The 23807-nt window shown below is 53.9% G+C and overlaps 2 protein-coding genes across 5 annotated transcripts; one reads left to right on the forward strand and one right to left on the reverse strand.

Annotated features, from left to right (window-relative positions):
* The first annotated feature begins 5916 nt into the window (after nt 1–5916).
* Nucleotides 5917–16375, forward strand: Homer3 (homer scaffold protein 3). 4 transcript variants are annotated; one of them, XM_032918879.1, is made up of 10 exons: nt 5917–6019; nt 8025–8106; nt 8185–8341; nt 8704–8835; nt 11813–11920; nt 12487–12608; nt 13311–13467; nt 13628–13738; nt 13828–13959; nt 15072–15610. In XM_032918879.1, exons 2-10 carry the CDS (start codon nt 8093–8095, stop codon nt 15261–15263), a joined length of 1125 nt encoding a protein of 374 aa, XP_032774770.1. In that variant the 5' UTR covers nt 5917–6019; nt 8025–8092; the 3' UTR covers nt 15264–15610. The 4 variants fall into 4 exon arrangements, with proteins under 4 accessions (XP_032774770.1, XP_032774771.1, XP_032774768.1 ...); XM_032918880.1 differs by having other exon boundaries at nt 13828–13911; XM_032918877.1 differs by having other exon boundaries at nt 13828–16375.
* Nucleotides 15543–23768, reverse strand: Ddx49 (DEAD-box helicase 49). Its single transcript, XM_032918876.1, has 13 exons — nt 23626–23768; nt 22512–22635; nt 19930–20015; nt 19727–19848; nt 18985–19172; nt 18757–18897; nt 18217–18292; nt 17396–17472; nt 17207–17304; nt 16608–16682; nt 16044–16132; nt 15894–15965; nt 15543–15772 (listed from the first exon to the last, which is right to left on the reverse strand). Exons 1-13 carry the CDS (start codon nt 23738–23740, stop codon nt 15614–15616), a joined length of 1422 nt encoding a protein of 473 aa, XP_032774767.1. The 5' UTR covers nt 23741–23768; the 3' UTR covers nt 15543–15613.
* Nucleotides 23769–23807: the final 39 nt, after the last annotated feature.

Genomic DNA, 23807 nt, shown 5'->3' on the forward strand with positions numbered 1-23807 from the left:
AGCATGGAAGGGAAGATGGGGGGGTCCTCTTCTGCTTAGTCTCCTTCGATGGCTCATCCAGGGCCACCAGATCCACAGGGCCCTCAGTTACTCACTCTGTGCTAGAGGACTTTCTACCTCAGGACACACACAGCATAGACTCACACACAGCACAGACACACACAGCACAGACACACACACAGCACAGACTCACACATAGCACAGACACACACAAACACACAGCACAGACACACAGCACAGACACACACAGCACAGACACACACACAGCACAGACTCACACATAGCACAGACACACACACACACACACACACACACACACACACACACACACACACACACACACACACACACACACACACACACACACACACACACACACACACACACACACACACAGACACACACACATATACACACATACACACACAGGCAGACACACACACATACACACAGACAGACATACACACAGACACACACACATACACACACACACACACACACACACAGCACACACACACACAGCACAGACACACACACACAGCACAGACACATACATAGCACACACACACAGCATAGACACAGGCACACACAGCACACACACCACATACACATACAGCACACACACACCACACACAGCACACACACACACACACCACACACACACACACACACCCAACACACACACACCACAGACACACACACAGCACAAACACACACACAGCACAAACACACACACAGCATAGACACAGGCACACAAACACATACACAGCATACACACACACACACAGCACACACACACACACACAGCACCAACACACATGCACAGCGACATACACTTTCCTTCTTCCTTTCCCTCCTCTCCCTTTTCCTTCTCCTTCCTCTTTCTGCCTTTGTAACCAACTTCAGCCATGTCTGGGGACACACCTGTCATCCCACACTTTGGAGGCTGAGACAGGAGCATCACAAGTCCTGGTCAGATTGGGGCTGCTCCGCAAACACCAATCATGGGGCCTGCAGGAGCCCAGCAGGTAAAGGAGCCTGCCTGGTGCCTCACAACCTGAGTCTGAGTCCTCCGCCTGCATGGCGGAAGGACAAAACGGACTCCGGCCCGCCTGGTGTTCTCTGCCCTTCACACACCCTATGCAGCAAGTCAGCAGTGCACACCCCACCCTCAAATTAAATAAATATTTTTAAATCTTTTAAAAAAGCAAACAACAAAAATGAATCACAACAACAAAGGCCAGGAGAGGTCGAGGAAGGGGCGGGAGGAAGGAGATACTTCGTGGGGGCGGGGCTTAGGGGGGTCTTCTTGTCTTGCTTAGACTACGGGCAAATAATAGTTTGGTCACCTCTCTGAGGTCCCAGGAAGCCAGAGAACTGGAAACCGGGTCTCTTTGAAGGAGCTGGTCTGGGGAAACTCCTACTGAGGGTCACCGGCCCTGCTTGAGGCAGTAGGAGCTGGCGCTGGCCTCCCTCTGTCCCTGTGCAGACTGGAGGCTGTCAGGCTGAGTCACTAGGCTGCCGGGGAAGTAATCGGCGCCCAGAGGCCCCGCGTGGGCTGTCACGCAGCGGGAACGCGGCCCCCGGAGCCCCTCCAAACCTCCTTCTCCACTCGCTGTTCCCACAGCTGCTCCACAGAAGGATCGTGGGAGGTGGGGGGCAGGCGAGAGCCCAGGCAAGGCCAGCAGCCCGGACTTCCAGCAAGGTGCAGCCTCTGTGTATCTGGGAGACTTTGCCTAGAATGGGGAAACTGAGGCTCTAAGAAAGGCAGGGTCTGCTCAGGTCTGCATTCTCTGTGTGCAGACTCTGCCTCACTTGTACATCTGGTCGTGTCCCCCTCCCTCTCTGGCTCCAAAGATTGCCATGGCTCCCCAGCACCCTCAGAACAAAACCCACACACCTCCCCGTGGCCCTACAAGGGCCTGGCTCAGCTCCTGCAGCTTCTCATCAGGGTTCACCCCCACCTCGTGGTTCTCTGGTTTATTCGCCTCTGGTCATCTCAGCTTCCACGTTGTTCTAGGAGAACCAGGCTGTCCCTACCTCGGGAACTTTGTATGGGCTGTACCCTCTGCCCCTAGTCCATCTCTCAATGAAGTGACAATTTTAGAAATCGTGGGTGGTCACTGAGATAGCCACATGGGAGCCAGGATTCGAACCCAGGACCATCTGACACTCTCCCCTTCCAAAGTGTCCTGCAAGGCAATGCCATGGTTTTGGTTTGGTTATTATTTATTTAGTGACAAGGTCTCTCTATGTAGCTCAGGCTGGCCCTCAGCAATGCCTCAGCCTCCTGAGTGCTAAGATGAGGAGCAGGAGCGAAAGCTACTTTAGAAACTCCTTCAGGTCCATTGTTCAATGAAGCTGGCTGACCCCCAACCTCTGAGGTTCCCCTGCCTGGGTGCCAAAGACCCTTGGGCCCCTTCCTCCCATCCCTGCACAGATAGATTCCCAGAGTCCCTCCCAGAGTGGCCGCCATTCCTCCGGCCCACTTTCTGCCCTTCACAGGCACGGATGTCAGAGCCTACAAGGACATATTAACCAAAAATAATCCTGCGACCTACTCCTGAAAATGGGCCGGCCCCACCCGGCCACCTGGCTCCCAGGAGGCAATTAGCACACGTGGTGAATGAGAATAATTAGATCTGAGGGAACGAGCGCGGTCCAGCGCCACCTCCCCTTGCTCCTGCCCCTTGCTCCCTCTGGCTCCTTCCTCTGTAGCAGGCTGGGCTCCGGAGTTTCCTGCGGCCTTTCACTGAGCCAAACTTTGCCTGGGAGAGAAGTCACTAACACACTCCACCTTTCCCACACCCCCATGGGCCTGCGCTATGCTGTGGGAGCACACTCAGACGGGGCAGTCAGGATCTGTACAGAGACACTTTCTGGGGTCAGACCTGACACAGAAGAGAAAGAACTCCTTGGAAATGAGGGTGCTGGAAGTAGGCTTCTGAGGGATGAATAGGAGTTTTCAAGGAGGAAAAGGTCTGAAACTGAGCCTGTGTATGGCTAGAGGTATGGGGCGGACGGGAGAGAAGGGAAGCTTGTGAGTTCCACACCATATTGCACCCATTTAAAGTTAAATCACACTAATTACATTTTGAGACAGGGTCTTACTATGTAGCTCTGACAGTCCTGGAACTCACTCTGGTCTAGGAGACCTGTTTTCTGGAAAGAGATTCGTGCTAAGTTGGCTCGCTGTTGGTTTTAGGAAAAGCTTCCTAAGAAGGACACAGTGTCCAAGCAACACAGTAAATGGTACCGAGGCCTGGGCTAAAGGCTCTCGGGAGCTCACGGGAAGCCTCAGAAAGAGTCAGTTTTGCTCTGATCTTGTGGAGAGAGAACCTGACTAGAGGCCATGGCTCATGTGTAGCCTCTGCAGTGTTCAGGGAGCTCTTCTGGCTCCTGCTTGGTTCCTCCTGTGGACAGGAGGCTCATCGCTGCACAGTTCCTCAGCTATCAGGGAGCCACACCAGTCAAGGAGGGACACCCAAGGTCCTTGGGAGATAGTCATTGGGGTCCAGGAGGAAGTCCCTGCAGCCTTACCTGTCACTCAGGGACAGAAGGGCTGTGGATGCTGCCTGGGTCCTCCGGCCCCTCACCCTGCCTCGATCCATTGTCTAGGGGAAAGAAAAACCTGACACAAAGAAGAAGCTGCACTCACCCTGGGCTTGCTCCAGGCTAGCCCTGCTCTAGCCCTAGCTGAGAAGCCAATGCCAGGTACAGGTGAGGAACTCTTGTTTTTCGTTTGTTTTGTTTAAGAGACAGGATCTCTTTTCAGGCCTGGAACTTGCCACGTAGACCAGGCTGGCCTTGAAACCAACAGAGATCCTCCTGCCTCAGCCTTCTGGAGGCTCAGCTCTGCTGTTTGTATTTGACTAGTATCTCATGCATCCCAGGTTGGCCCTGACCTCACTTTGTAGCTGAGGATGACCCTGAACTCTCCAGTAAACAATGTCCACCTCCCAGGTCCTGGGGAAAGCCTCATTCCAGGAGAACTTTCTGCTCTCACATTCTTTCTTCCCACACAGAGACAAAGCCTGCCTAGGCTCTTAGCCACCCCACCCCCCACTGCCCAATAACCACATGTCTTGGCTCTACAGCTAGCTCAGTGCCTGACAGACCAGGACCGGCTTCCAGCCTGCTGCCCTGAGCTCAGATACTTAAAAAATGTTGCTAATAAGGAGAAAGTCACTCTGAACACAGCAGACGGTATTTTCTTTGTTCCCAGTGTTCACATGTTCTGTGGCTCCAGGCCTGAGAGTGAAGCCAAATAGTTCCTTTGTGCATATGCCTCTCGAAGTTAGGAGCAGCTGGAGAGGACCTTGTTTTCCCTATCTGGGAAGTACGCATCAAGGAGGTTGGTAGTTCAACCCCTACCTGCCTGTGACTCAGAAATGAGTGAAAATATATCTACATATAATAAAAGTATCAGAGCGCTAATGGGCCGAAGGCCAGGAGCCCTCAGAATTCCTGGTTTGGGCTGTCAGAGGCAGGGAACAGAACTACACAACCTGGAATGCAAAGGAGCGGCACACGCACACGCACACGCACACGCACACGCACACGCACACGCACACGCACACGCACACGCACAGGTCCTTGGAGAGGTAGGCATTCTGGGAGGATGAGGGAGAGAAACTCATCCGCACTGAAAGTTAGCCACCTGCTCAGGTCCCAGCAGACCCCAGAGGGCTTGACACAGGAAGCAAAGCTGAGAGCCACAGACCTGGATTTGGAGCTGGCCATTTGTCCCCCGAACACGGACACCCTTGCAGAAGTTTCTAGAAAAGGGCAGTAAGGGATTTGCCACAGGACTGGGACCCACAGGCAGATAGGTGATCCCCTAAAGGATTCTCAGCTAGCTGTTGTGGACAGAGGCAGGACGCAGCCCACAGAGCTGTAGGGAGCTTGGCCATTCCATGGGAAGACCACACTAAGGACTCTTGGATCCCGAGACCATAACAATGAATAACCTAGTTACTCCCAGAATTTGTTTTTGAAAGTCAGAGTCTCGCTATGTGGCCTTGGATGTCTTAGAACTCACTATATAGACCAGTCTAGCCCAGAATTCAGAGCCTGTTCCCTCCAAGTTGGGATTAAAGGGACCAAGAATCTGATTGCCTGAATGGAGCCCAGGGCGCTGAGGTTGCTTGGCGAGGGCGTTACCCACTGATTTGCAGCCCCACACCCACCCTCGTTTGGGGAGCTGGGCTCAAGCTGTTTTCGTGCTTCAGTTGCTGAGGGTCCAGGAACTTTTTCTTTTTTTTCGCAGAAGCCACCTGAAGGCTCAGGGCCACCCTTATTAGGAGGTAGGAGGGTGAAAGGTCGTTGTCCACCCATTTCCCGTGTTTCTCCCTATCTCTGGGTCAGTGGATCATACTCCAGGATGTCTGCTTCTGTTCCCACACCCTGGCCCTCAACCACACACCCAACACCCACACTTTCGTCTTCTCAGCCTTCAGCCCATCAGCCCAGTGCTCTGCCCCAAGGCGGGTCAGGACAGACCCTCCTTTGCCCCGCCCCCTCCACCCCTTTCCCCACACGGCCACTGTTGTTCGCAGCCACCTTCTGTCTCTCCCCGCTGCCCTCCTGGGTCCCTCCCCTCTGTCCAGTACTCTGCCTGATCCTAGGCCCCTGCCTCTAATCCCTGTGGTCCCAGCCCCTCACTTCATTGGCCCCTCCCCCTTCTTCAAAAGCCCCGCCCTCCCCACGTCCTTCAGTTGCTTCCCACTGGGTCCCCCTTCAGGAGTCCCTCCTCTTGACCTCCTGGTGCCCTCCTCTTCCTCTGCCCTTTCACCCCGCCCAACTCCTCCCCCCCCGTCCCGCCCTCCCTATCTTCCCCCTCGGGATCCCCTCCCTCCTCCCCTCTCTCAGTGGCTGGCCAGCAGGGGGCGCTGAGCAGAGGCGGGGCGGCGCGGGGACTGGCCGCGATGGGACCGGAGGCGGCGCAGACAAAGGCGCGGGCGGCGCGGGGCTCGCGGAGGGCGCGGGCCGGAGGCAGCAGCGACGACGACAACGCGGGGTGAGCCAGGCAGGGGGACCCCAGCTTCCGAGGCACAATCAGGGAGCGGGGGGGCGCAGGAGACACAGATGGTTTCTAAAGTTGTGGACTGCGAGGCGGGGCCCGGGTGCTGCGGGGTACTGGCTGAGGGCTTGGGGTCCCGGGATGCGGGGTAGGACGTGGGCTCAGGTGCTGGCTGGGGTTCTGGGGCGCGGCTTCACCGGATCCCCCAGCCCAGGTCCGGGTGTTGGGGGCGCCGCATCGCAAAGCTCCGCGGCTTAGAAAGTTGCGGGTCAGTGGCTCCCGTAGTTGGCCTCAGGAGCTGCCCTGGCGGGAGTGGGAAGCGGTACCAAGTGGGAATCCGGTGCGGGACTCCTAGCAGGGTCCCCGCCAGGCGCGACCGCGATTCTCCGCCCCGCGCCGCTGCTCCGAGGCGCGTGACTACTCAGTGAGTAACTTTTCCCGATCGTGGCAAGTCCAGGCAGGAGTGGTCCGACCGGAAGGGCCTGGGTTCGGGGACCCCTTTCCCCAAATCCCGTCAGTCCCAATAGTGTCCCCGACTGGACCTCCGCATGGGGGCTCCGGTTTCGGACCCCGTGACTGCTTGGAGGGGCCTTGACCTTCCGCACTCGCAGGCCCCTCCTTCTTCTCCATCCCCTTAGAAGTAGTTTTGAGGGTTTAGGAGAGTGGTGGGTCCAAGCATTCCCAGGAGGCTGGGGAGCCCCCTCTCCCAGTCTTGTTTTCTGTTCACATGGTGGAGTCTGGGATGAACCGCTTGTGTACAGTGTGTGTGTGTGTGTGTGTGTGTGTAGCCCAGGTTGGCTTCAATGTCTTAACATTCCTTTTCCCTCCCCAGTGCTGGGATGGCATGTGCCACCACACCAGGCTTTCATGTTTCCCTTTTAAATAGACTCCCTGGAGACTCTGAATCAGTTATTTGGGTTAAGTGGTCTTTCTTTCTTTAAAGAGTTATTTATTTTATTTAAACGAATATACTGTCGCGTCTTCAGACACACCAGAAGAGGGCATCAGATCTCATTACAGGTGGTTGTGAGCCACCATGTGGTTGCTGGGACCTCTGGAAGAGCAATCAGTGTTCTTTTTTTTTTTTTTTTTTTTTTTTTTTTTTTTTTTTCGGAGCTGGGGACCCGAACCCAGGGCCTTATGCTCCTAGGCAAGCGCTCTACCACTGAGCTAAATCCCCAACCCCGCAATCAGTGTTCTTAACCGCTGAGCCATCTCTCCAGCCCATAAGTGGTCGTTTTGTGGAAGCAGAGGTCCTGATTTCCCTGTTAGGTCCCTGGAAGCACTACACTTTACTTTGAGATGGGGGTATGGCCATGATGACCAGGGTGACCTAGAACCCCTGAGATGCATGGTCAACTGCCTTGGCTTCCTCAGGAGACAGGACCACAGGGCCTCGACACTGATCCAGCTTTGCCCCACTTTTTGATGCAAGGCCCTCTGGGAGGAGAGGGGAACTGTTGGATGGGAGGGGTGAATAAAATGTCCCACTCTGTTGACCTCATGCCCAGTTCCTGTGGGAGGACAGTTGCCCAGTAGCTGGTCACCAGGACAGTGAGTATAATACTGTATGCCAAGGACCAGGCTGTTCTGCAAGCCTTCTCCTGTATCACCTTTCTGGTGACTCTAGAGATCACTCAGTCCTGTTGTGGGGGCTTCTCCCAAAAGCAGGGCCTTTGGGCTGTGCCTGCAGCTCAGGTGGTCGGGGGCTTGTGTGGCATGCAGGGCCTCAGCACCACATGAACCGAGAGTGATGGCACAAGCTGGTATCCCAGCACTTGGGGGGTGGAGGCCAGAGCATCAGGAGTTCAAGGTCGCTGTTGGCTGCAGAGTGATTTCAAGGCCAGTCTGGGCTGGGACTGAGGAGATGGGTGTCCGATCAGCGATGCTCACTGCCCAGTGCTGTTTCTCTCCTTCCTCGCTGGTTTTGCAAAGTCACTTGGAGGACCGACTTGGCCTGAGTATCTCTGGAACCTTACTCACAAGCTCCTTCTTTCCCCAGGGGACAAACAAGTGACTCCTGTCACCCCTCTGGGTGCCCCTTAGAGGTCATCCAGCCCAGCCTGACCAATGTCCACAGCCAGGTGAGTGCCCACCTACCGTGGTCTGGCCTTGCCCCTGGGTGGTGTCAGACTCCTGCAGAGCTTCTGTCCCCGCTGCAGGGAACAGCCAATCTTCAGCACCAGGGCGCACGTGTTCCAGATCGACCCCGCTACGAAGAGGAACTGGATTCCTGCCGGCAAGCATGCACTTACCGTGTCCTATTTCTATGATGCAACCCGAAATGTGTACCGCATCATCAGCATCGGCGGCGCCAAGGTCTGAGCAGGGGCCTGGGGGGCGGGGCCTGGGGGGCGGGGCAGGTGTGCAGCCAACTGGGTGGTGAGATCTCCGAGAGGGGCAAAGCCATTTAGACTTTCAGTTCCTGACACCATGGGGAGACTAGACCTCGATGGGATAAGAATTCTACCGCGGCCCTTCATTGGGTGATCCCAGGTAGAGGTTCCACCCATAAGCCTTCCGCCTTCCGATAGCTCCTCGCTGGGGGATTCTAGGTAGGGATCAATTACTAAGACAGAAGCCTAGAATTTTTTTTTTTAATTTAATTTTTAACCTCAGTTTGTAGTCCAAGGCTGGCTTATCTTCTGACCTGGAATCTTGCTTCCCCCACCCATCCCTAGGCCATCATCAACAGCACAGTCACTCCCAACATGACCTTCACCAAAACCTCTCAGAAGTTCGGGCAATGGGCAGACAGTCGAGCCAACACTGTGTATGGCCTAGGCTTTGGCTCGGAACAGCAGCTGACCCAGGTGGGCAGGGACGTGGGCAGTGATTGGCATCTGTGTGTGTTCCTCAGGGTGGGCTGACAAATACCAAGGCTTCTTGAGTGCCCTGGGTACGGTAGTCTTTTGTCACCTTGCTCCAGCTTTGCACTCCCCTCGTGCCCCTTAGCCATGTCGAATGGAAGCCTGGACTGAGCAGGTCCCCCTGCCTCCGTAGCACCTCCTTCCAACGTCTGACGTCACCACTCAGTAATGAGTGCGTTGTCTTTTTCAGATATGTTTGTATGCGTTTGCATGTGCATAGGCCATGTGTGTGCTGGTGCCCCACAGAGGTCAGAGGTGGCATTAGATCTCCTGGAGCAGAAGGTACAGGCCATTGTTAAGGCACCCGACATAGCTGCTGGGAACTGAACTCACTTCTTTTAGAAGCATTCTTTTTTTTTTTTTTTTTTTTTGGAGCTGAGGACCGAACCCAGGGCCTTGCGCTTCCTAGGCAAGCGCTCTACCACTGAGCTAAAGCCCCAACCCCTTTTAGAAGCATTCTTAACTGCCGAGACATCTCTCCAGTTCCTCAAAATTTTTTAATTAAAAAAATTATTACTTTTTATTTACTTCGGGTGTGAATGTGTACGAATGTATCTGTGGAGACAGGAAGTGTGTGTGTGTGGGGGCGGTTCAGCTCTCCCTGTCTACTGTGTGGGCTCTAGGAATGCAGTTCAAGTCATCAGGCTTGTCAATGAGCACCTCGGCTTTCACTGGGCCATAATATAGCCCCAAATTTGTTTTGCTTTGTTTTATTTTTCAAGACAGGGTTTCTCTGTGTCTGTTTTAGAACTCACACTATAGACCAGACTGGCCTCCAACTCAGAGATCCACCTGCCTCTGCCTCCTGAGTGCTGGGACTAAGATTGTGTGCTACCAAGGCCAGCTTTTGATTTTGTTGTTGTTATATAATATTTTTATTTTATAAGTCATTTGCTTCCATGTATCTCTGTGTACTTGCATGTGTATGCACTGTGCCTGTGGAGGCCAGTAGAGGGCGCCAGATCCCCTGGAGCTGGAGTTAGACAGTTGACAGCTGCCACGTGGGTGCTGGGAACAGATCCTGGGTCCTCTGCAAGAGCAGCCCGTGCTCCTGACCACTGAGCCGGCTCTGCGGCTCCCCGTTATTTTTATTTTATTTTGGGGGGAGTGTTTCCAGACAGGATTTTTCTGTGTTTCTCTGTCCTGAAACTTGCTAAGTAGACCAAGATGGCTTCAAACTCAGATCCACCTGCCTCTGTCTCCTGAGCACTGGGATCGAAGGCTGCGCTGCCGCCCCTTCCTGGCTTTGTTTTTGAAGTGTTAGGCAGGGTCTCACTGCCGTCACTCTCAGCAGTCCTTCTGCCATTAGAGGGCTGGCTCTCAGGTGTGTGCCACCACCGTGGCTTAGCTGTTTATTTTGGGTCAGACTTCCTCATGGCTTGCCCTTGCCGAATCAACCCTTGCCTGGTTAAAAAGTAATACTTTCTGGGCTTGGAGAGCTGGCTCTGTGACTAAGAGCACTGGCTGCTCTTGCAGAGGACCCAGGTCCAATTCCCAGCACCCACGAGGTGACTCACAGCCATCTGTAATCCAGTTCCAGGAGATCTGGTGCCCCTGGGACCAGACCAGTGACACCAGCCCAGGCACAAATGTGCCCAGATACACATGCAGGAAAAACACTGATACATGTAAAATAAAAGAAGTTTTTAACAATTATTTTCTTTTTCTATTTTTCGTTTTTATGGGTAGTAGGGTCTCACTATGTAGCCCCAGCTGGTATGGAACTTGCTATGTAGACAAGGCTGGTCCCAAATTCACATTATAGCCGAGGCTAACCTTGAATTCCTAATCTGCCTGTCTGTGCCTCGAGGGCGTAGACAGCAGCAGCAGGTGCAGCTTAAACTCTGTGGGGTGGGAAATGCCTCCGTGGTGAAGGGCTGCTTGTGTGCAGACGAGAGTTCAATTCCCAGCACCCACTTGGTGACTCATTACCTTCTGTAAGTCCTTGGAGGGGAATTTAAGGACTCTGGTTTCTGGGGGCACTTACACATATGTACACACGCACAATCAACAGTAATAAAAACAAGTTTAAAAACAAGTTTTCTTTTAAAAGTTTTTATTATATTGAATTATTTCTGTGTTGTGCCTGTGTGTGTGCATGTGTGCTGTGTCAGCTCCCTCCTCCCACGGAGGCTCCAAGGACCAACCTTACTGTCATTGGGCCTGCAGCAAGCTTACTGAGTCAGGATTGCACCAAACTCTGAGATCCTCCTGCCTCTGCCTCCTGACTGCTGGGATTGAAGGTGTGCGCCACTCATGCCTGACTTTATTTTTTTTCATTTACTTTTTAAAAACTGTTTTTACGTGCACGCGTGTTCGTGCCTGTGTGTATGTGTGTGCGGATGCTCCCCAAGACCAGCAGGGGCCGTTGGATCCCTGCAGCTGGAGTCACAGGCAGGCGTGTGAGAGCTGCCTGCAGGGGTGTGTGACCTGAGGTGGCTTCTCTACATCAGTCTGCCCTCATGACCGCAGAGCGTGGCTCCGGTCCTCATGTGTTCTCTTTAGTAAACAAAAGTTACGTTAAAGTGAAAAGAAGACACATCACTGTAACCACAGAACCAGCGTTAGTGGTCAGCTGAGGAATTTAGGAGAAGGGGCTCCCACTGGCTGTGGATGTTGTCCCTGTGTTATGACATACTGGCATGTTTGAAGGACAGATGGGCAGCTAGCCTCAGGCTGGCCAATCAGCCTGACAGGAACAGAGTCCCTTTCCGTGTGGCGTGGCTCAGAACTTTTTAATGTCACCTCTGGAATTCACCAAACCCCCGCCCTCTGTGTGTCATTCTGACACCCAAGAGGCTCACAGGGTTACTCTTCCCAAAGGCCCCAGGGTGACAGGGCAGGTACAGGTTGGGGTGATGGGAGGTATGAGGGGAGATATGGGAAATGCTTTCTGACTATCCCCCTGCCTCACCCCCAGTTTGCTGAGAAGTTTCAGGAGGTCAAAGAAGCTGCCAGACTGGCTCGGGAGAAATCTCAAGATGGTGGAGAATTCACTAGTACTGCCCTGGCCATGGCCTCCCACCAGGTAGGTGTTCCTACACCCCATGTCTATAGTACCCGGTGACTACCACATCCCTGAGGCAGCTATATATATATCTCAGGGTCCATGCACTGTGCTAGTGTCTAAGGGTGGCTGGTGGCCTTACTGCATTTATGTCTGTGTGCATACACAAATGTGCATGTGCCTGGGTGGGACTCCAAGGACAACTCGTGGGAGTCAGTTTTCTTCTCAGCAGGGCGTCAGGCTTGGTGACCGGCTCTTTTACCTATGAGCCCTCCTGCTGGCTCGTGCCTCAACTTACCTGGAGGAGAGCAGCTCCAAGTGTTTGGATTCCTCTTTCTGTAGGTTGTTTCCATTTGGCCCTGAGGAGTTAGTGAAGGCCCAGGCAGGTGAGGGACAGGATCCCCCATCCTGAGGCTCCAAGGAGCTATGGAGGGTGAGGAAGGAGTACTGGTCATCATGGTCAGTTCAGATGCCCTGACCTCAGTACCCCAGTGACCTCAGTCCTTGCTTCAATCACCCTTACTTCCTACCGAGTCCTTGGCTGAAGCAAGTGCTCACTGTGACCCCGTCCTGGCTCCCATGCACAGGTTCCTCCAAGCCCCTTGGTCAGCACCAATGGTCCAGGAGAGGAGAAGCTGTTCCGCAGCCAGAGCGCGGACGCCCCTGGCCCCACTGAGCGGGAGCGGTTGAAGAAGATGCTGTCAGAAGGGTGAGGGGTGTGGTTGGCCGAGCCTGCTTGAAGCCTAGCTGGGGCCTAAGGGGTGTCTTGTGTCCAGACTGAACTTTTAGGTGGCAAGGCATGGTGTTTCTAGTGTCAGGGTCTTAAATGTCATTAAGGGAGTGTAGCTGGTACCAGGGGTGTGCTAGGGCGGGGCATCCGCAGGACAGACTATTAGGATGGTGTTCTAGAGTCAGGGTCCTGGCAGGTATTAAGGGGCGTGGGCATTGGGATGGATGTGGGCATCGAGGTGAGACCCATGGTGGACTGGTCTGCTGCAGATGAAGCTGGGTGGGGGTTGGGGGTGTAAGAATCTGGCCTGAAGACCTGGGAGAGGAGGAAGCAATAGGTTCCTGCTTCATCTGGAAAGCAGGCTACACTTTCCTCATTTGCACCTCCATCTCCTTTGACCAGGCCCCTGACCAATCTGGAGGGCAGGGATAGGTTTTCAACATTTTTGGAGGTAGGGTCCCAATATGTAGCCCAGAACTCATTATATATAGTCTAGGCTGACATCATTCTTAAGCAGTTCCACCTGTCTCTCAGCCTCTCATGAGCCACAACACCTGTCACAATTTCATGGTCCCACTCCTTGGCTTAATGTTGCTTTGGCCCTGCTTAGTCCACGGTGCCCTGCACCAGATGCTGCTTGTCCTGACCATGCACACCCCCAGCCCAGTGTCTTCCCCACAGCTCCGTAGGGGAGGTCCAGTGGGAGGCTGAGTTCTTTGCGCTTCAGGACAGCAACCAGAGGCTGGCAGGGGCCCTTCGAGAGGCCAACGCGGCTGCCACTCAGTGGAGGCAGCAGCTGGAGGTCCAGCGTGCAGAGGCTGAACACTTGCGGCAGCGGGTGAGGACAGCTGCACCCCCACACCCCTTCTGCCCCGGATCAGTCCCCAGAGGTCCCGTTTCTTGCTGTAAAATGACTTGAAGCTGTGAGAGCTTCATATGGGCCAGCAGGCCCTGTGTGTCCCAGAGGACGGTAGGGCCACTGAGCTGCATGTGTGCAGGTGGCTGAGCTGGAGGCCCAGGTGGCTGCAGAGCCGGTCCGGGCAGGAGAGAAAGAAGCAACCAGCCAGTCGGTGGAGCAGCTGGAGGCTCGGGTGCAGACCAAGGACCAGGTGAGCCAGGGGCCAGCTCAGGGATCCTGTCCTACTCTCCTGGGGAATCCAGGGGCCTCTGAGCACACCTGGGACACCTTCCCCCCTAGGAGATCCAGACTTTGAAGAATCAGAGCACTGGCCCACGAGAGGCTCCTGACGCCGAGCGGGAGGAGACACAGCAGCAGGTTCAGGTTGGCTGCAGGACCTCACCTGTAAGAGTGGCCCCCGGGGTAGAACAGGTAGCAACTGCCTGTGAGTGGGATAGGGCTGTCTGCTCAGAGTTGCTAAGCAACCTCATACCCAGTCTAACCACATTTGAGCAGTCTAGGGTTCCAGGGAAACTTCCCAGAGACCTGGGAGCCGTCAAGAGCACCCCCAGTTACCCTGTTGTCCTTGAGGGTGGGCAGGAGCAGATTGTGCAAAGGCCCAGGACCTCAGAATCAGTGGCCCTCCTGGGCACAGTACTGTGTTCCCTGAGAGGGTCAGCGGGAAGGCTGTTCTGTATGTCACTCATACATGACATACGTGACTGTATTATGTTACACACCATGGGTTTCTGCATGTAGTGTCTGTGCACACATACATCCCCTGTGTATCTGGAGACTGGAGCTGGTGTCTTCCTGTTTCTCCCTGTCCCATCCTTTGAGTCTCACACTGAGCTCAGAATGGCTGGGTGCTGAGTCAATGCAGTGGTGACCCGATCCCCCACCCTCGAGGTCACAGCTGCCAGCAGTACTTGGGGCATCAGACTGCAGTGGGTAAGAGGGGACTGAAGACCAGGCCCCTTGGCTCCGGGTCATGCTGTTGGTCATCTTGGGGCTTTTGTTTTTATACTGACTGTGCCTCTAGCAGCAGCTGATCTGAGACTGGAGAGATCCTCCTGTCCTCAGCTTCCCGGATGCTGGGGTTAAAGGCCTGTGGGGCACCTTTCTAAGATTTAGTTATGTGTGGTGTTGTGCGCCAGTGCCATTCCCTCAGGGCCAGAAGGGTCGGGCCCCTGGGAGCTTGTTTATGAGCTGCCTCATGTGGGTGCTTGGAGGTGAACTCAGGCCTTCTGCAGAACTTCATACTCTTAACCACTGTCCCATCTCTCCAGCCCATCTAGTTTTTAGAAAGAGGGTGTCTCACTGGCCTGGGGATGATTAGGTTGGCCAGTCTGCTCCAGTCTGGAGTCCTGCCTGTCTCCCCGTGGTGTCTTACCAGCCATGCTCGTTATGCAACTATTGGGTCCCAAACTCAGTACTTCACACTTCCGTGGTCCTTTACTGACCCCGTGAAGACACGGACCGCATCAGATAGGACTGGCAACCAAAGCTTCACAGGTTGTCCCACCCCCTGCCTCCCGCTGCAGGACCTGGAGACCCGGAATGCAGAACTGGAGCAGCAGCTGCGGGCGATGGAAAGCAACCTGGAGGAGGCGCAGGCCGAGCGGGAGCGCGCACGAGCAGAGGTGGGCCGGGCTGCGCAGCTGTTGGACGTTCGGCTGTTCGAGCTGAGCGAGCTGCGCGAGGGCCTGGCTCGCCTGGCAGAGGCAGCACCCTAGTTTGCTCTGGAGGCCTGCGGCCCCAAGGCACCCTGGCAGGGACCAGGGGGCCCCAGCTGTCTCTGAGCTTTGCACCGTGTAGAATTTTCTAGAATCCTTGGGCAGTGCTTCTGCCCAGGTAACATTTCTACGTGTGGCGTTGTTGGCACCTGCTGTCCTTGGCTGCTGCTGCCTTGCACCCCAGGGACACTGTGAGGGAAGGCTGCACCGGTCATCCTCGTGGGGCAACAGACGCATTGGAGTCCTGAGACCGGAAGGCTCTACACTCATCCTGCCCCATTTTCAAGTCTGACTGACAGGTTCAGAGAGCATTTACTGAAGTCAGGGGCCACGTGCAGTAGGTTTACAGCTCAGTTCTGAGCCTCAGCCCTGGCTGGCTCTTGGGGACGAGGTCTGGGAGGACGCGACCGCCGGCCTGTGCTCCCTGCTTTCTGCTGCTCCTTGAAGCGCCGGTTCTGTTGCTTAATCTTGGCCAGCTCAGCTTTGCGCTTGGCCTGCAGGTCCGGGTCCTGTGGAAGGGAGCGGAGATTGTAGCTGGGCAGCTTCCCAGGGACTGGCTCCCCGGTCCCCAGGTCCCACCCGCCCTATTAATCACACTCATGCACACCCGTCTCACACACTAGCATCTACCTTCCCCTCCAGGATCATCTGTTTCCGCTTGTTGATCTCCTTCTTTTCATCAAAATGCGAAGCCTCCAGTTTCTGGGGTGGGAAGGGGACAGGTCAGGTCAGGCCCAGCACAGGGAGCCTTGCCCCACCCCACGGGCTGGCCACACATACAATTTCACACTCCCTGCGCACCACGTTGACCTGTGTGAGGATCTGCAGGACCTGGGCCTCCTCCACTGCCAATTCAGCCAGCTGCTGTTCTGCAGGGACAGGAACCTGGGTTAGGCTGGGGTGCAGCTGGCCCTCCTTGCCCCCCTAGCTTTGGAGGTCTGGATCCAGCCACATGTGGACTATGCTGCCAAGCCTGGTAGCACGTGCTTGTCATCACAGCCCTGGGAGGTGGAGGCAGGAGGTCCCTCCTCTCAGCTGTGTTCCAGGCCAGCTCTGTAGAGCAATTATCCTCTGTCTCGAATGAATGAATGAATAAACAAATGAACAAGTGAGTGAAGTTCGATCCCTGAGAGGCTGAGACAGGGCCCATGCTGAGCTTGCTACAGGGAGTTCCAGATGGCCGGTCTTGGTGGCTGTTGGTAGGAGTTGGCTGTAGGGCATGCCTGAGAACTCCCGTCCTTGTCAACCTCCAAACCACACATGGACCTTCAGGGTGCATGTTCAGGGTGGCTAAGGAAGGGAATTTATCTCCCGGGCTTGGACCCTGGGACCCCACCCACTTACTGATCTCCTCCTCGATGGCATGCAACAGGTGGATGTCGTACTGCGTCACCAGTGTGATGGCCTGTCCCTGCCTCCCTGTAAGGACAATCTGTTATAGAACCTGGGCCCTGTCAAGAGGGCTATCCCAGCTCAATAGCTCCAGGAGCCTCCTTAGAGGCGGAAGGGACTTGTTGAGAGGACCAGGGCTCCACCCAGGGTGGGGCCTGCATGTGAAAGCCAGAGGGGAAGTAGGGAAGCTGGAGGACAGTGGGGAGCAGCTCCGTCCTACTCTACTGCCCATCTTCAGTGGTGACCAAAGCTGATACAGACCATTGGCTGACAGGGCACATGACCCACAGCAGCCGGCATCTAGGTGTTTGTTATTAAGACAAGGTCCCTCTCAGACGTCCCAAAACCCACAGGGGCAGGGCGGCAGGCCCAGTCTCTCCTGGTTACAGATGCATCCCTGGCCCCTGGGTCAGCACCCCAGTGAGGTCAGTCTGGGAACGTAAGCCAGGGCACTGGCAAGGTGGTCCCACTGAGTCCTTCCTTCTGGGTGATAGACCCTGTTCTCCAGAGTCTCTCACTGCAGCCGGAGCCCCTAACCTGGCTCTGCTCACCTGCACGGGCTGTGCGACCGACCCGATGGATGTAGATCTTGGGGAGCCCAGGGGTGTTGTGGTTGATGACCACCTGCACAGTGGGGATGTCCAGGCCTCTGGAGGTACAGAACAGTCAGCTGGAGTCCATGTAGGGAAGCAAGGCTTGCACTCAGCCTCCCCACGCCCAGCTGCACTAGGCCTGCTCACCTGGAGGCCACGTCAGTAGCAATAAGAATCCGATAGGTGCTGGACTTGAATCTGGCTAGGGCTGCAAAGCGCTCTTTCTGTGCCATAGGCAAGGAGAGGTTTGTAAGCACATGGAGTGAGCCTGGGGACAGGGCAGAGACCAGAGTGGGGAGGAGAGTGGTCCCAAAGCCAAAGGAGACAATAGAATGACATGGGGAGAGGGTGGGACATCACAGTGCTGTGATGTCTTCGTTTGTGGCTCTTGGGGGGGGGCAATGGGGGGCCCAGGGCTGTGCTGGGTGTGCTAACACACACCTTTATCCCAGCACTTGGGAAGCAGAGTCACACAGATCTCTGAATTTAAGGACAGCCTGGTCTACACAGAGAGCTCCAAGACAAATAGGGCTACATGGAGAGACCCTGTCTCAAAGTGCCAAAGACAAAACAAAGCAAAACAAAACCAAATAAATAAACAAAAACCCCCATAAATCAAAACAATAACAAACTCCCCAAAACAAATAAAAAACAAAACAGAACATCCATCAAAACCAAAGACAGGGTCTCTATTAGCCTAAACTGGTCCTGAACTTCCTATGCAGACAAGGCTGGCCTTGAACTTCTGCTCTTCCTGCCTCACCTCCTGAGCGTACTATATATACCACTATGCCCAGTTAACAGGGTTGGGGGTGGAACCCAGGGTCTCAGACATGCTAGGCAAGCACTCTCCCACTGAACCACTCCCCTCTAACACTGATCAACAGTACTCTACCGGCTGAGCTACATCCTTAGCCTCTGAGTCGTAACGTTTGAGACCAGAGAGAGGTTGTGACATGGACTATCACCTGCTTCATCATGGAGTGCAGTGCCACTGTGGGGAAGTTGAACTTTCGAAGCATCATACAAAGGATCTGGCAGGTCCTGGTGAGAAGAGGGTAGGTATGAGTGCGCTAGCTCACCAAGACATCACCCGAGTGGCTACAGAGTTGTAGAGCTGCTCAGTCTGCTGCCTAGGTTGCTGCTGGCCTCTCAAAGTCAGAACCAAGAATCAGCCCTGACCATGGTACTCGGACTTCCAAACCAGAGCTATCAAGTTGCTGATTCCTGCTGTGCCTGCTGGCCGCTCTGAGGCCAACGTTCCCTCCCCTGTGGTGTACACAGGTCCTCTTGTCTCAAGGGGAGACGGCCAAAGGCTATTATTTTTGTTTTGTTTGGGTCAGGGTCTCACTGTGTAGCCCTGGCTGGCTGGGGAGAGCTCTGCATGCCTTCTGGGTTCTGAGATCACACAGAGGCACCAGCAGGGTAGGCCGAGCCCAGTTCACCTCCACATGAGGGAAGGTGGGTCAGAGCCCCCAGCACAGGCGAGGCCAGCGCCTGTCACTCACTTGCAGGTATTGGTGAAGATGATGATGGAGCAGTCCTCCAGCTGGTCCTGGAAGGTCTGGACCAGGTGAACCAGGTAGGCGTCCTTCACCTTCTCAGGCACCAGCAGATAGCGCTGGTCAAGCTGCTCCACCGTGCGAACCCTGGAGGTGGAAGGGCAGAGTAGCCTACCCTCAGTTTCTTCTGCCTCGACTCTCTGGTGTAACCCTCAGCACAGCTTTGGAACTCACGTGGCCTGTGCCTCCCAAAAGAAGGGCTGGTTGGTAGCCAGGCCCTGCAGCTCCTTGAGTGTGTCTGTCAGTGTGGCACTGAACAGGAGGGTTTGCCTGCGTGCTGGAACGGCTGACAGGATGGTCTCCAGGTCTGCAGTGAAGTCGGTGCAACCCTGCTCCAGCAGCCTATCGGCCTCATCCAACACCTGCATGGGAGAGCAGGAGAGGAGGCTGGACCACTGCAAGACCTTCAACCTGGGAGCTGCATCTCTCGACAAAAGCCCCACGCACAGTCCACCTGCCTTTCAGAGACTGTGAAATGGGTTCCTGAACACTGTCCTCAGCCTCAAGTCCAGGTCACCTACTGCGCAAGACTCCAGCAGGCCCTCGAGGACAGCCCGGCTCCTACATGCCTTGTCTCTGTCGGGCTTTTTGTTTTGTATGAGACAGGGTCTTGCTGTGTAGGACTGACTGTCCCGGGACTATGTGGACCAGGCTGGTCTTGAACTCACAGGGACCCTTCTGCCTCTGTGTTCCGAGTGCTGGGATGGAAGGTGAGTGTCAGCACGCCCTTGTCTTTATTTCTAGCCCTTTGCTCAATCATCAGGAATGTCAGGAATGGATGCCAGCTGAGCACAGTCGTGCACAGAGTCCCAGGACAGCCAGGGTTACATAGAGAGACCCTGTCTCACACAGAAGAGAAGAATCGATGCAGGTGCTTCCCAGCCCACTCTTAGTCCCAGGAGCAGAGCTGGCTCACCAAGAATCTGATTTTCTTCATGTTGAAAGTGTTGGAACTACGCAGGTGGTCAGCCAGGCGCCCAGGGGTGGCAATAACCACGTGTGGCTTCCGAGAGAGCTCCAGGGCCTGCGTCACCATGTCTGAAGTAGAGGGAGAGGTGAGACTGAGTGGGAGGGATGAGAGGGACCCCATGGCCCACCCCAGCCTCTCAGCCACCGTACCCATGCCACCAACGATGATGCAGTCCTTTAGGCCCAGAGGCTTCCCCAGCACTCGGAACTGCTCAGCTATCTGGTAGGCCAGCTCTCTGTGGGTGACAAGAGCCAGCTGGATCAGTGAGCACTTGTGCCTATATCCGTCCCCTCTCCTTCCTCCAGGCTCCTCCTGGCCTCCACTTCCCGAATGCTGATGGCCTCTTCAAAAGCAATGTTAGGGAGACTGGCGGCATGTCTCAGCAGGCAAGATACAAGCTTACATCTGGAGCTCCGTCCCCAGGACCCACATGATGGAAGGAAAGCCCAGATTCCTTCAGCTGCTCCTCTGACCTCCACATGGGTGGGCACAGCGGCATATGCATACATACACACAGCAAATAATCATCTAAGGGCAAACTGTTCACTGCTGAGACCTGAGGACCTGAGTTCAGGTGCTCAGCACCTCTGTAAAAGCTCAGCGCACAGGCAGCAGCCATATCTCTAACCTCAGAGGGGTGAGGAAGGGCACTGAGGCAGGAGGATTGCAAACATCCTATAATTAATGAGACATTTCTCGAAAAGTAAGATGGGGTGGCTGGGTACACACCTTTAATCCCAGCACCTGGGAGGCAGAGGCAGGCTATAAAAAGGCAGTTTATAAGAGTTAATTCTATGCTGGAGAGATGGCTCAAAGGTTAAGGGCACTTGCTGCTCTTCCAAGGTTCCTGAGTTCAAATCCCAGCAACCACATGGCAGCTCACAACCATCTGTAATGAGATCTGATGCCCTCTTCTTGTGTGTCTGGACAGCTACAGTGTACTTATAGATATAAATAAATACATCTTTAAAAAAATAAGAGTTTATTCTCTGCTCTGATTGTTGTCTCCAAGACTTACTGCCTGTCTGCTAATACCCCGCCTCCGTACAGTCTTATTAGGGCTAGAATGTTTTCAGCCTCTGAGACTTGCTGCTGAAATAACTCATCCTTTCTAGTTCTGACCTCTTCCCTCTCCACACTGACTGATTCAAACTGCTCCCCACCACCACCACCATCCCCCTGCTTCTCCTGAATTGCCCTGCTTGGCCTCATACTAATTCTGTTCTAATCTTCTGGCTTCTGATTCTTTGGCTCGTTCTGTCTTCACCTGTGTCTAGTGGCTCTCTCTCTGCAACCTGCCTCTGTACAACTGTCCCAGTAAAACGGCCTCCTTCCCTCTGTTCTGCCCCTCAAGTAGCTTCCCTTTCCTCTTCTCCTGAGAGTTGGGCATGTGCTAGTCTGTCAAATCTTTCTCTGATTCGTCACTTTGTCTGCCACTCAATTAGGTATCACTTTCAAACAATGGGTACTTCCTTCTACAAACCAACTTTACCTTCACTGTTTGGGTTTAAAGATGTCTGCTAAGGCTGAGCCACACTACAACTTGAGACAAATAAATAGCACAATCTTAGAGTTTACAGTGTGATAAAATATCCTCCAACAGCAGGCAGAGCTCTGTGAATTTGAGGCCAGCCTGGTCCACAGAGTGAGTTCCAGGAGAGCCACAGCTACACGTAGAAACCCTCTCTAGAAAATCCAAAAGGAAATAAATATAAAATAAGATGGGGGTGGAGAGGCAGCTCAACAGTTAAGACCTCTTCCAGAGGTCCCGAGTTTAATTTCCAGCACTCATATGGTAGCTTACAACTGTCTCTAATAGGACTTAATGCCCTCTTCTGACCTGTGGCACGTTAATCAAACCTTTGGCAGGGTGCCCACCTTTAATCCTAGCACTCAGGAGGCCGAGCGAGACAGGAGGATCACTGAGTCAATGCCAGCCTGGTCTACAGAGTGCATTCCAGGACAGCCAGGGCTACATGGTAAGACCCTGGAGGATGAGTGGTGGTGAAGGAAGTTTAAAAAACAAAGAGCCAACAGTTCGGAGCAAGTTCCTGCTCTTGCAGAAAACCTCGTTTATATATAAATATATAATATACATAATATATATGCATGTATAATCTTCAAATAAAATGAGGCTGAGAGAAATTGAGTAAGATGCCTGATGTTAACCTCTGGCCCACATGTAAACACATGTCACCTTCTGTGTGACGTTTGAGGCCCATTTTCAAGGTGCTCTGACAGGATCCTTTCTGGTCCCTGACCTCTCAACCTATGCACACCAGACCCTACACACCTACAACATCTTTTAAACACATTATTATGTTTATTTATTTATGTGGGTGTACACATGCTGTGGCGCTCCGCCGCTCCGCTGGAGGTCAGAAGCTAATCTGCAGAAGTTAGTTCTGTCCTTCCGCCCTGTGGGTGAGTCCCTGGGGTCTGAACTTAGGTCATCAGGCTTGTAGGCAAACACCTCTGCCTGCTTAGCACTCTTGCTGGCCCAATAATATCACTTTGTTTCCCTAGCTGTTAGATTTGGTAGCTCCTCCCTGGCCAGCTACCTCCTGAGTCCTAGGAACGTTTCACACACCCCATTATTCCTGCTTGATTCTGCATCACTACAAGAAAGGAGTGATTCTTATCTCATTTCACACATGAGGAAAGTGCAACTTGGAAAGGTCAAGGCACTTGCTTCAAGAAAGCACATGTGGGCCGTGTGCTGGAGGCTCACCTGGTGGGTGTCAAAACCAGGCAGAAGATGCCATAAGGGTCCTCAGACAGCTTCTGCAGGATGGGAAGTACAAAGGCTGCTGTCTTGCCACTTCCTGTTTTTGCACAACCCAAGCAGTCCCGACCTGGGCAGAGAGCAAAGCAGTATTAACATGAAGAAAGGCCATGATTGGTCCTGTGAGCATTCACTCATTATTGTAAGAAATAGATGGGTATGGTCTGCTTACAGTTTATTAGAGTTACAGGTGAGTAGGAGGTGCTGGGCCCTTCTCTCCCCTAGTTGGTGGCTGGCACCCGCATGTCTTACAATTCTAAGACTTGGAGACTTACAGGTGGTCTGATATGTGACTGAGACTATGATTACAAAAGGGGGGCAGTTTCAAGCCCCAAACTATTCATTAGATAAGAGTTGGGGCCCCAATGGACCAATGGGGTGGGGAATTTGGGAAGGGGCAAGCCCTGCAGGATTGGGGGGAAAGCTTCGAAAACTTGCTTGAAATCAGCATACCAGTTACTTTTTCCTTTTCTCAATGCCAGCACCCTTTTCTGCAGAATAGAATATTAAAAGCTGTTTTATGTTCACTAGTCCCTTGAACATCATCTAATTTCCAACAATTATTATGACTGCTTGTTTGAAACAATTTTTCAAGTATCCCAGGCTGGTTTGCAACTTGCTACACAGCTGAGGATTATCTTGAACTCCGGATCCTCCTGCTCGGTATTGAGATGACTGAGAGTCACCACGTTCGGCTCCAAGGATCCCTCTTTAATGGCAAAAGTGAGCTGGACTGAAGAGCACTGACACAAACACGGAGCCTGGAGTTTGACAGCTTCTGTTTCTGTTTGCTACATCAAGGCCAGTTCTACCCCCACCCCCTTTTTCCCCCAGTGTCACGTTTTAGTCATTCACCGAACTCTCCCTAAAGCTCGGGTTCTACGAAAATTTCAGAAGTTCCATCCATCACCTGTGTGACAATGCACACGAGTCAGTCGCAGCCTAAATGCCAATGCTGCGGGTCAGGATCTCTGAAACACCCAATGCTGTCCTGATTCGTGGGACCCGGGGTAAGGAAGAGGGGACAAAGAAAGGCATTAAAAGAGAGTCAAGGACTCACCTTCCAGGATGGCCGGGATGCACCCGAGCTGCACCGGCGTGGGCTGCTTCAACCCCAGCTGTCGACACTGTTCCACCAGCCACGACGATAGCCGGAGCTCAGCGAACCCCGCCATGCTTCAGACCAGAGAACCTAGTGGTGAGCACTTCCGGCGCGTGAATGTTACATCACGTCCACCGGAG

Source organism: Rattus rattus, chromosome 13, assembly GCF_011064425.1.
Source record: "Rattus rattus isolate New Zealand chromosome 13, Rrattus_CSIRO_v1, whole genome shotgun sequence".
Taxonomy (NCBI): Eukaryota; Metazoa; Chordata; class Mammalia; order Rodentia; family Muridae; genus Rattus; species Rattus rattus.